Genomic DNA, 13454 nt, shown 5'->3' on the forward strand with positions numbered 1-13454 from the left:
CACAATGAGGGGGCCTCCCTGGTGGCGCAGTGGTTGAGAGTCCGCCTGCCGATGCAGGGGATACGGGTTCGTGCCCCGGTCTGGGAGGATCCCATGTGCTGCGGAGCGGCTGGGCCCGTGAGCCGTGGCCGCTGAGCCTGTGCGTCCAGAGCCTGTGCTCCGCAACGGGAGAGGCCACAACGGTGAGAGGCCCGCGTACAGCAAAAAAAAAAAAAAAAAAAAAACCACAATGAGGTATCATCTCACACTTATCAGAATGGCTATCATCAAAAATACAACAGGGGGCTTCCCTGGTGGCGCAGTGGTTGAGAGTCCGCCTGCCGATGCAGGGGACACGGGTTCGTGCCCCGGGCCAGGAGGATCCCGCATGCCGCGGAGCGGCTGGGCCCGTGAGCCATGGCCGTTAAGCCTGCATGTCCGGAGCCTGTGCTCCGCAACGGGAGAGGCCACAACAGTGAGAGGCCCACGTACCGCAAAAAAAAAAAAAAAAAAAAAAAAAAAAAAAAAAAAACAGATAAGTATTAGCGAAGATGTGGAAAAAAGGGAACCCTTGTACACTGTTGGTGGGAATCTAAACTGGTATAGCTACCATCAAAAACAGTATAGAAGTTCCTCAAAAAATTAAAAATAGAACTATCATATGATCCAGCAACCCCAGTTCTGGGTACATATTCAAAGGAAATAAAAACTGAATCTCAGATATCTGCACTCCTCTGTTCACTGCAGTATTATTCACAATAGCTAAGATATGGAAACAACCTAGGTGTCCACCAACAGATAAAGGAATAAAGATGTGGTATATGTGGGTGCATATATGTATGTATACATGTGTGTGTGTGTAAATATATGTGCATATATAAATATATAATGGAATATCATTCAGCCATGAAAAAGGACACCCTGCTATTTGCAACAGCATGGATGAACCTTGAGGGCATTATGCTAAGTGAAATAAGTCAGAGAGAGAAAGACAAATACTATACAATATCACATGTGGAATCTAAAAAATCCAAATGCACAGAAACAGACACTAAAACGATAGTTACCAAGGGCTGGGGGTGGGGGAAAAGAGGAGATGTTGATCAAAGAGTACAAACTTCCAGCTATAAGACAAATAAAATCTGGGGATCTAATATACAGCATAGTGATTGCAGTTAATAAGACTATATTATATGATCAAAAGTTGCTAAGAGACTAGATCTTAAAGAGATGGTAATCATGTGACGCTATGCAGGTATTAGCTAATGCTATGGTGGTAATCATTTTGCAATATTTAAGTGTATAAAATCAATATACTGTACATCTTAAACTTACTTAATGTTATATGTCAATTATAGCTCAATAAAGCTGGGGAAAAAAGAAAAATGCATGTTAGGCTTTTTGACGTACTGTCTACCTCGACCCAAAGGGCTCTACAATTCTCCATCTCTTGCATTTCATCCAAATCTATACTGATTTCACATATTAGAATTGGAAAACCAATTTACCTAAAACAAGTTTGTCAACAAATCAGGTGTAAGGATCACATTTGTTCAAAGCTTTGGAAGATTTGATTACAGAAAGGTTTTCTCATTTGGACAGGTCATTAGACTCTCAGCATATCACACTCCTACTGATACATTTGAAAATATTTATAGTAACTACCTTTTTCAAAAGTTCTAATATCATGTAGCCTGTGACAGTATGTGTGGTAATATATGTAGAAACCACCATCAGTTTCGTTTTCAATGGTACAAAATATTTTTGTACAAGGTCCAATTAAATCTGAGACCTAGATGAAAAACAAACCTAAGGGCTAGTTTATTTTATTGATCAAGCTTTGGCAAAAAAATAATTACCTGAGTATAATGATTTCAAAGAAAAGGCAAATTGTTGAGGAGTTATGAGTTACTCCAGGAATTGGTAACAACAAAATAAACACTTCCAACAGACTGACCAAACAAAACAAAGTATTTTACTATAGAATTTACATACCAGAAACAGCACTGTCTAACCCAGCATATATGTCCAAAGAACCTTCATCATTATTTTTAAGAGGGGAAGCTGCAAAAAAAAATCAAAGACTAGTTAAAACTGACTCTATGCACTTAGTGAAGTTTTTCTATTCTGACTCTGAAGGACCAGAAAAAGAAAGACTTTATTAGTCCAGTGTCAAAAAAGAAAATTGTTTAGAAGCTTTTGTACATCCTTATAAACACACACATCTTAGTACACAGGTTTAGACTTAAAAACTCACTTTCAAAAACAAGCTAGTAGGGGCGGGTGTGGGGGTGGTGGTGGTGGGATGAACCGGGAGATTGGGATTAACATATATACACCAGTATGTATAAAATTGATAACTAATAAGAACCTGCTGTATAAAAAATAAAATAAAATTCAAATATAAAAAAAACAAAAAAATCCCACGCTAGTAAGAAGGTTACAACTCCAATAATAGCAGAATAGTTTCTATCAGAACAATCTTCCTGCAAAAACTATAAACTCTAAACAAAATATTAAAAGCTATCTGCAGTCAACGCTCTACCACTAGACTTATTGTGGTGATTTTGCAATATATACAAACATGGAATTATTACATTGTACATCTGAAACTACTATAATGTTATATATAAATTGTACCTAAATTAAAAAAAGAAAAAAAAAGCAATCTGAAGAACTAAAGAGCAATCTAAAGCAGGCAAAAACTGGAGAGGAGATGACACCTGAAAGAAGAAAACAACACTGCATGAATTCCCTATCCCCCTTTTATTACAAGTTTTTGTGGAACGATAGGCTCTAGCTGGAGCCACTCTTGGCAGTGAAAACTCAGATGGAAACTTCTAGTCCAGATAGCTTAAAGAAACAGAGAAAAAACTTTGGGGGTGATAACAGCAACTAGAAAGAGGAAATCCAGAGTGCCACAGAGAGGACTCCTCAAATTCTACCCAAATCTGAATGACCCCCAAATTACACATGTTAGAACTCCCAAAAGTCCAGCTAAAGCTAAAGAAAGCTGAACAGAGATTTCAGCTGCTGTTCACCGCAGGGAAGACAGAAGATTAAGTTCAGTCAAGATAAATACCTGCTAAAATTAAAAACACCAGCCAGCACTTTTCAGAGGAATATAACAGAATCCAATGTCTCTATAATATAACATTTACAATGTCCAGAATGCAATGCAAAATTACTCATTGGAAATCTTGGTAGAGAAATAAAAACAACTACAAGAACCAAATGAAAATTCTAAAACTGAAAGTACAATATCTAATGTAAAAAATTCAACAGAAGAGCCAGTAAGCTTGAAGATAGATCAATAAATTATTCAAATGGAAAAACAGAGAGAAAAAGATTAAAAAAAGAGAGAGAGAACAATCTTACTAACTTATAGTATATCAAACATTCTCACATACTATATATCCGGAGTCCCAGAAGAAAAGAGACAATGGGGAGGAAAATGATACTAGATCCTAGAAGGACAAAAATGGTAAATAACTGAGTAAATATAAAAGACTAATATTTCATCTTAATTGCTTTTAACTCCTCTTAATTTCTTTAAGATATATACAACAGTTTAAAATAAAAATTACAGCACTGTATCAAGGGGTTCATGACATCTTTAACATAAGGGGATGGATGGAGGTTAAACGCAACAATATGTACAAGATTATACAACTTACATAAAAAGATTCTTACATTTAAATAAGTAGACTGCAAAATGTTAAAGAAGTATATTGCAATCCCTTCAGAAACCAATTGTAAAAAATAATGCAGAGGTGTAGCCAAAAAGCTAATATATAAATTAGAATGGAATTCTAAAATATATTCAAATAATATTTGAAAGAAGGCAAGAAAATCAGAGAGAACAAAAACTGATGAGACAAACTAAAATTTTTAAATGATAGAGGGACTTTCCTGGTGGCGCAGTAGTTATGAATCTGCCTGCCCATGCAGGGGACATGGGTTCAAGCCCTGGTCTGGGAAGATCCCACATGCCGTAGAGCAACTAAGCCCATGAGCCACAACTACTGAGCCTGTGCTCTAGAGTCTATGAGCCACAACTACTGAGACCACGTACCACAACTACTGAAGCCCATATGCCTAGAGCCCACACTCTGCAACAAGAGAAGCCACCGCAATGGGAAGCCTGAGCACTGCAACAAAGAGTAGTGCCCCCTCGCCTCAACTACAGAAAGTCCACATGCAGCAACGAAGACGGAACGCAACCAAAAATTAATTAGTTTGTAAAAATAAAATAAAATGATAGATCTAAATCCAATCACAATAATAAAGGACATTATTGGGTTAACTGGTAAAACTGGTATAAAGACGGTAGATTAAATAAAATTACAGTATTAGTGTTAAATTTACTGAAATTGATAATTATGCTGTTCTTATGTAAGAAAACCAACTTTTTCTTGTGACATACCCACTGAAGTATTTGGAGGTAAAGGACCATAATGTATACAACTTAGTATCAAATGGGTCAGGAAAAAATTGTGTGTGTGTGTGCGTGTGTGTTTAAAGAAAAAAGTATGTGCACAATGTTAAAGCCACTGGCATAAAATATTAACAAGTGTTAAGTTTGCAGGAAACCAGGTAAAGGATTCTTTGGATGTTCTTATTCTTGTAACTTTTCTGTAAGTTTGAAATTACAAATATAATAAAAGACAAGTATGAAAATGTTACAGGAATAAAAATTTTTGTGAAATCACGTTAACTGGTAAAAAGTAAAATGTCCACTGTGTGTATGACTATCAAAAAAATGTATGCATGTGGACAGGAACTTGAGAGAGAGCAATACGTAGAAATGAAAACAGTTATTTCCAGCAAATGAGATTAACAATATAGTTTTGTCCTTCAAAACAAGAGTTACAGGTGTGATAACAGTTAACCATTTGTGGGACTTTCCTGGGGGCACAGTGGTTAAGAACGCACCTGCCAATGCAGGGGACACGGGTTCAAGCCCTGGTATGGGAAGATCCCACATGCTGCGGAGCAACTAACCCTGTGCGCCACAACTGAGCCCGAGCGCCACAACTACTGAAGCCCACAAGCCTAGAGCCCATGCTCCACAACAAGAGAAGCCACCACAATGAGAAGCCTGCGCACTGCAACGGAGAGGAGCCCCCACTCGCCGCAACTAGAGAAAAGCCCACACGCAGCAACAAAGACCCAATGCAGCTAAAAATAAATAAATAAATAAATTTATTAAAAACCCATATATTTTAAGCAAAAATGGAATTCTACTAGACGTGTTTTACAACTGCCCTTTTCATTCTATACCATAGTAAGCATAATTCTGATCAATAAATATACACCTGTATTCTCAAAAAATTTAATGATTGTCATAGCATAATTATAATTAAGACAAAAGAACTAGATAAATGTTATGTCAGGATTTGGAAGTTTAAATTCTGTATATTATTAAAAATATTTCCGGGCTTCCCTGGCGGTGCAGTGGTTGGGAGTCCGCCTGCCGATGCAGGGAACACGGGTTCGTGCCCCGGTCCGGGAGGATCCCACATGCCGCGGAACGGCTGGGCCCGTGAGCCATGGCCGCTGAGCCTGCGCGTCCGGAGCCTGTGCTCCGCGACGGGAGAGGCCACAACAGTGAGAGACCCGCATACCGCAAAAAAAAAAAATTTCCATTTTATGAGCTTATTTTACTACCAGGTCTTCGCTGTTTCAAACTTATCATCTATTTGTGACTGTCGATTTTTCCCTGAACAATAAACAAGTACCACTGCATTTACTGGAAGTATTAACTTCAAGAGTCACAAATACCTATCATTCATATATATAATTATATATATGTATATATTGTATATATATGTATATAAATATATATATATATATTTAAATATACATATTTATATATTTCCCCCCGGCCCCCTGCCCCCCCAGCTCACGGCTTGTAGGATCTTAGTTCTCCAACCAGGGATCAAACCCAGGCCCAGGCAATGGAAGAGTGAAAAGCACTGAGTCCTAACTACTGGACCACCAGGGAATTCCCCTTATATTTTTTGATGTAACAATAAAAATCATTACTGCTTACATTGGCAAAGCTGTTAATTTCATTATATTTAAGAGGCCTGAAAGCATACAATAATAAGAAAGTTCTCACTTACTAAGCACTTTCTATTTGTCAAGCATTTTTATTGTATTAAATTCACTTATGTGCAGGGAGAAAAAGTTGATAATGACAGTGTTTTCAATGAGAATAACTAAATGACTTTGTAATTAAATAAGTAAACTTAGAAAGACAATTAAAATGAGCTCTTACCAGAAAAGACATCAAATAAACTTGTTCCATCACCATTGTCATCATCTGCTGCCATGATCCTATTTCTTTTTGATAGTCGCCATCTAAAGTATTAAATATAAATATTCTCCACTGTTAAAATCAACCTCACAATTCAGAGACTAAACTTAGCTTTAAGTTAAAAGACAACTTTCAAATTTGGACACACTGACAATGTTCATTCTATTGTGATTTTTTTTTTTTTTAATATCTAACATTGTCCAAAAGCTAAAACTAGACAACAAAAGTCTTAAACTTGCTGATATGGTTAACCCATGCCACAAAGTAAATGATGTTAATTTTATAAAGTAGACCAAAATATAAATTAACTTGCATACTTAAATAAGCCAACTATCATAAAAGTGCAACTATATGGTGAGTTCTGTGAGTCCTCTTAGCAAATCATCAAACCTGGTGGTGATCTTGGGGACTCTAGACACACGTGTTTTCACCAATAAGGGAGTCAGATGGGCAAAGAGTGAAGAGTTTGATACTATACTAGGTTGGTAAAGGTATGGGAAAAGAGTGATGTATATACTCTAATACATCAAGTGTGTACTGGTACAAGCTCTATGGAGGCAATATGGCCATAGCTATCAAGTTTCTAAATGCAAACACTCTTTGACCCAACAATTTCTTATCTAGTGCTTTGCTCTACAGATATACAAGCACACGATTACAAAAATGTGTATACCAGAATATCCAGTGTAGCACTGTTTGGAGCAGCAAGACGCGTAGCAATGTAAGAATCCAAAGCAGTAAAAAAAAAAAAAAAAAAAATCTGACTTATCTGACATTCTCCATTCTGCCCGTAACACACATGAACGTTGCCTATGGTCAAAGAATTATGGCCACTGTGGCTCCTTGGGGTCACTAAGGCTACCTGTGCCTGCACACTTCTGCTCCCACCAACTGAGATATTCACCTACCAACAACCAGGTGCATTTATTATCAAACCCAATTATGTTTATTTCCTTATTTTTCTAAGTAATAGTATGATGAAAGATTACATTACCAAAGGGAGTTATTTTCCAGTGAAAACTAGGCTGAGTGTTCTGGAAAGACTAAAAGGCGAGTAGCAAGACACTTACAGTTGCTGTCGAGTCAAGTAAGGGTGAGATAATCCAAAATACTGGAAAAGAAAATCTAGTCTGTACTCTGACTGACTCAGAAGTATCGAATTTCTTACTCTAATGAAGAAAGTGCTGGAAATCATAAGCAATGTCTTATGGGTGTGCAAGAAAGAAGTCAGAACTCTAACCACTGGATGTATACTCAAAGAAGAGGTCATGGTTCTACCACAACAAATATAATTTATATATTATTCCTTTAAATAAAATTAAGGTATATGTATATCTTTTTTTCTTCATTCCCCACATTCCCCGTTTTTTCCAAATAGCTGAGTTGATTAATCAACTGTTATAATATAGCTTGTGCAATAATTACAAAAGGCACAAATGGCATAATCACATTTGGCAAATAACACAACTGACTCTTGGTAAAGCAAAACTCAACTGAGGGAGCAGAAACTCATAGGCTTCCGGACGGTAATCAACTCCTAGCTGTAAACTGTCACATGGAGAGGGGAGCATCAGTCACTGGGTTTCTTACAAAATGGAGATCAATTAATCTAAAGATTTGGTTAAAAAGATGATTTGGTTAAACTGATCAAATAGATCAAAGCTTTCATTGCATATCATTTCAGTTTTAGTTTTTACTACTAAAAAAAGATTCTACTTGTCTTGGTAAATTAAAACTGGGAAATACAAGAGATCTAACAAATCCTGGATCTTTTGTTCCTCATCTGTCTTAAATTTTCTCCAACTGTTCACAGGATCTTTGTCTCCAAACCTTAAATTCTAGGCCCCTATCACCAAATATATATATATGTATATATATATATATATAAATTACTTATAAATGTAAGAGAAAGTGACCATTTCTTAGTCACATCAGATGTAGCATTACGAGATCTTCAAAATTGTTTGAGAATAATATATATACATAGTAACATAAAGAAGTTGTCAAAAGAATATATGTGGTTTCTCACTATGTACTATACATAAAGTTAAAGGAACTGTGGCAATTATGATGTCTCTTTATTCCATATCTATCCTGTGTGATAATGGAGGTAGGCCTTGCAAATATTTCTCTTTTGCTAACTGGTACTACATACAGCCTTGTCACTAGAGAGTGCTGAAGGGAGACTGGAAAGGAAGCCAGTTTCTCCTCCTAGTTTCAGTGTGCCTGGCTAGCCAGGCTCCTGCAGGGCAAGCTTTCTCCAGCATTCAGTTCCAGCAGTAGACAGTTTCTCCAGCACTAGGTTCCTGCAAAGCCACAATTTTTCTGCATGCTTGCCTCCTATACGTAAGGTTGCTATTACAATGGGCTCCTGCAGGACACAGCTTTCTCCTGCTAGGCTCATGGAGAGGGCAGCTTCTCCAACTCTTGGATCCCACAGCACCTGACAGCCAGCAGCATCCAGGAGCTTCCCCATGCACCTCCTGACCAGATTCAAAGGAAGGTCACTAGAAAGGCACTTAGCAACTTCTCCACCATCCAATTAGCCCTGGCCACACTCTTTCCAATGAGGGGGAGATAGCTCTTCTTTGGATGATCTATCTCAGCCCTAAAGGTAGTGGCTGATCCTTATATCTGCTATTCCTACATTCCTTAGGGTTATCTTTAACTCTTTACTAACCAATTCCCAGTTATTCCAACCCTCTGTTAATAATTCTTTATACTAAGCTTTTTCTTTTCAAATTACCATGTGGTTTTTGTCTCCTGATTAGACCTTGTCTGATACAGGTAAGCAGTCACAACAGAGGTTTTAACACACTCTTCTCTGCTAATAAAGCAGTTAAAGAGATTTAAAGATACAGCTCTGAACACAAAATTGACAGGTTTGATCTGATGATTTTTATTGATATATTACCTACAGTAAAAGAACTTATATTACTTTCAAGCATATTTATAAAAACTGACAATATATCATAATAGTTAGTTTCAACAAATTTCATAAAAGTGCTTTTATCAGTAAAATTTGAAATTAACAGTGCATTTTCAAATTTCCCAATTCCTTTGAAAATTTACAAACAACAAACTTTACAAAGAACAAACATTAATGGAAACTGGGAAATACATAGAACTAAATAACAATGAATACACCACAGAACAAAATATTTGTGGGGTACAATCAAAATAGTACTTTTAGAGGAAAAGTTATAGCATTAAATAAATTTATAGGAAAAGAATACAAAATATTGAGGTCAACATCCAACTCAAGAAAAAGAACAAAGTAAACTGAAAGAAAGAAACACATAAAAAAGAGAAATTAATAAAAAGAAACAAACACTATAAAGATGAATAAAAATAAACACTGGCTCTTTGAAAAGACAAATCAAATAGGCATATGCCTGGCAAAACTAATAAAGAAAAAGAAAGAAGGCACAAACTTTAGGCATAAAAAAGGAGTGACAGCTTCACATATAGCAGAGATTAAGTTATTAACAAAATATATTTGAAAGTTCAATGAAATGGATAGTTTTTTAGAAAAATGTAACTTGCCAAAACTGACTGAAGAAGAAACAGAAAATATGTACACATCTAGGAGGATTAAATTATTTGATACAGTAATTAATCTACTCATAAAGAAACTACTAAACCCAGACAGTTTTACAGGTGAATCCTATCATACCTTCAAAGAACAGATAAACCATAATCTACTTCAGACAACAGATAGGAAAAAAAGAAGGCTGAGAGGGCTTCCCTGGTGGCGCAGTGGTTGAGAGTCCGCCTGCCGATGCAGGGGACACAGGTTCGTGCCCCGGTCTGGGAGGATCCCACATGCCGCGGAGCGGCTGGGCCCGTGAGCCATGGCCGCTGAGCCTGCGCGTCCAGAGCCTGTGCTCTGCAACGGGAGAGGCCACAACAGTGAGAGGCCCGCGTACCGCAAAAAAAAAAAAAGAAGGCTGAGAGACAAATAAGTTTATAAGGTTAGTATAGTCTAGACATCAAAACTGGGCAAAGATAGGGCAAAACAGGAAAATTACAGGACAGGAAAACTGTAAGTCAATCTTCTTACGAACACAGAAATAGCCTTAAAAAAAAACAAAAACAAAAATACACTACGGACAAGTAAGATTTATCCCCAAAAATGCTAGGATAGTATAGCATTAAAAACTCAATTCATATAAGCACTGTCTTCTAGTTGATAAAGTTGCTTCCCAGCAGGGTATGAGTTGTTAGTTCTGATACTGTTATATGTGTATATTGGAATTGAACAATTTAAATAGATGGGTGGTAGATGGTGGGAGCCAGGTTTCTTGCTACTGAAGTGGAAGGTTACAGAAAAGCAAGAGAACACACTAAAAATGATCCCTGTGGTAATGGATTATAGTTGAAGACATCAGTAAGAACTCACATTTAACTTAACATAGATACAGATGATTATATACAGAAATATTTACAGGTATACGTATATACATGAGTTAGTAGACCCATATGTACTATTTCTTTGCTCCACCAGCAAAGTAGCAATAAGCACGACTAGTATCCATATCTTGGCTTCTAATACTATTCTCCAGTAAGATGGACCAGGGCTTCTTGAAGAAATGGCTGATTCTAAGACAAGGGCACAAAATGCACAAGATGAACATGGAGCATCTTACAGTGCAAGAAAGTAAGGAAGTGTCAAAAAAAAAAAAAAAGAAACTAACAGAGGTATGTCAAAGAGGCACTGGAACCAACTGAAAGAGCTCTCAATAGCCAAAGCTGGAACAATTTGAGCAACAAAGTAAAGTAGCACTGGATTATAACCCAAAGCATAAAATAAACATACATGGTCCACACTGATATAAGTAAATTGTACATGGAGAAGAAACAAATCTTCCATGAAGAATTCCAAATAAATTATGTTGATACTCCACTCTAAAGCAGGCAGGGCCTAATTTCCCACTCCTCAAAGGAGGGCTGTGCACTGTGACTTATTTCCAAAGAGCAGAGTATGGAATTGGGTGGGGGGCTAACTTTATGGTGAAGAAACCTGACAAACATTACTTCAGTCAAAGGATCAAGCCAACATCAACAGTCATAAACCATGTTGATAATATGTACTCTTGATATGATATGATGAAAATGGCACTTTACCTTTGATTTTCCCAAAACCCATAACCTCAGTCTAATGATGAGATAAACATCAAATTCTAATTAGAGGAGCATCCTACAATATACCTGTCTAGTACTCCTCAAAACTGCTAAGGACACCAAAAACAAGGAATGAGAGAAAATGCCACAGTTGAGAGGAGCCCAAGAAGACAGGACAACTAAATGTAATATGGCGTCCTGAAACAAAAAAAAGTATAGATATTGGGTAAAAATAAAGGAAATCTGAATAAACTACAGACTTCAATTAATAATAATGTATCGGGGCTTCCCTGGTGGCATAGTGGTTGAGAGTCCACTTGCCGATGCAGGGGACACGGGTTTGTGCCCCGGTCCAGGAAGATCCCACATGCCACGGAGCAGCTGGGCCCGTGAGCCATGGCCGCTGAGCCTGCGCGTCAGGAGCCTGTGCTCCACAACGGGAGAGGCCACAACAGTGAGAGGCCCGCGTACCGCAAAATAAATAAATAAATAATAATAATAATAATATTGTATCAATTTTTTCATTAATTATAAGAAATTATCGTAAGATATTAATAGCAGCGAAAACTGGGGGGTGTAGAGTGACATATGGGGATTCTCTGTACTTCCTAATTTTTCTGTAAACCTAAAACTGATGCAATAATAGTCTACTAACTAAAAATTAGTATATTTCATGCTAGATAAGAAAAGAAAAAATATGATCACCTCAACATCTGCATAGGAAGGGCATATGATAAAGTTCAACACTAACTCTCAGCAAAGTTGGAGTTTATGAAAGTTTAAGATGGGACCTTTCAGGAATTCCTTTGCGGTCCAGTGGTTAGGACTCCGACTCTATGCTTCCACCGCAGGGGGCACGGGTTCGAGAACTAAGATCCCATATGCTGGGCAGTGCGGCCAAGAAAAAAAAGATGGGTACTTTCATAAACTGATAGAAGACATATTTCTACTAAAAAAAAAAAAAATCCCCTCACATTGGGACTTCCCTGGTGGCCCAGAGGTTAACAGTCCACCTCCCAATGCAGGGGACATGGGTTCGAGCCCTGGTCTGGAAAGATCCCACATGCCGCGGAGCAGCTAAGCCCATGCACCACAACTACTAAGCCTGTGCTCTAGAGCCCACGAGCCACAACTACTGAGCCTGTGTGCCACAACTACTGAAGCCCGCGCACCTAGAGCCCATGCTCCAGAACAAGAGAAGCCACCGCAATGAGAAGTCCATGCACCGCAATGAAGAGTAGCCCTCGCTCGCCACAACTAGAGAAAGCCCGTGCGCATCAACAAAGACCCAATGCAGCCAAAAATAAATAAATAAATAAAAAACAAAACCCTCACGTTAATCATCATGCATGATGTTAAAACCATAGAAGCATCTCCTTCAAAGTCAAGCTTGCTTCTATTAGCAAAAAGAGTAAAACATGAAATGAAACAGAGCTGGAAAGGAAGAAACAAAGCTGTCATTATTCACACTATGATCAGCTATACAGAAAATCTACAAATTATTAGAACTGGGAAGAGTTTCTCAAAGTCGCTGAATGTAAGATTATACAGAAAAAGCAACAGGTTTCCTATATGACAGCAAACAGTTTTTAAACATAACTGATAAGAAGATATTATTCACAACAACAAAACTATAAGGTACATAGGAATTAATCTAATACAAGACCTTTATGGAGAAAATAATAAAAGATCTAAATAAAGATCTAAATCAGGGATTTGAAAACCTTTTCTTCTTTTTTTTTTTTTTCTGGCCATGCCGTGAGGCATGCGGGATCCTAGTTCCCCGACCAGGGATTGGACCTGCCCCCTACAGTGGAAGTGCAGAGTCCTAACCACTGGACCTCCAGGGACGTCCCCTGAAAACCTTTTCTTCTTAAAGGGTCAGGAAGTAGGCATTTTATGCTTGTAGACCATCTGGTCTGTCACAAGGACTTAACTCTGCTGCTGTAGCTCCAAAACAACCACAGACAACTCATAAATGAATAGAGGCAGCTATGTTCCAATAAAACTTTATTTACAAGAACAGGCA

General features: G+C 37.7%; 1 protein-coding gene across 4 annotated transcripts in view; it reads right to left on the reverse strand.

Moving 5' to 3' along the window:
- Positions 1 to 13454, reverse strand: part of CASP8AP2 (caspase 8 associated protein 2) — a 43053-nt gene that overhangs the window by 19108 nt on the left and 10491 nt on the right. For all 4 annotated transcript variants that reach the window (XM_082633601.1, XM_082633600.1, XM_082633603.1 and 1 more), the window contains exons 2-3: positions 6263 to 6345; positions 1975 to 2043 (exon numbers count right to left, since the gene is read on the reverse strand). In XM_082633601.1, coding sequence (XP_082489727.1) covers positions 1975 to 2043; positions 6263 to 6317 — 124 coding nt within the window. In that variant the 5' untranslated portion in view covers positions 6318 to 6345. The remainder of the gene's footprint in view (positions 1 to 1974; positions 2044 to 6262; positions 6346 to 13454) is intronic.

This window comes from Mesoplodon mirus (genome assembly GCF_964341445.2).
Source record: "Mesoplodon mirus genome assembly, chromosome: 10".
In the NCBI taxonomy this organism is placed as follows: domain Eukaryota; kingdom Metazoa; phylum Chordata; class Mammalia; order Artiodactyla; family Ziphiidae; genus Mesoplodon; species Mesoplodon mirus.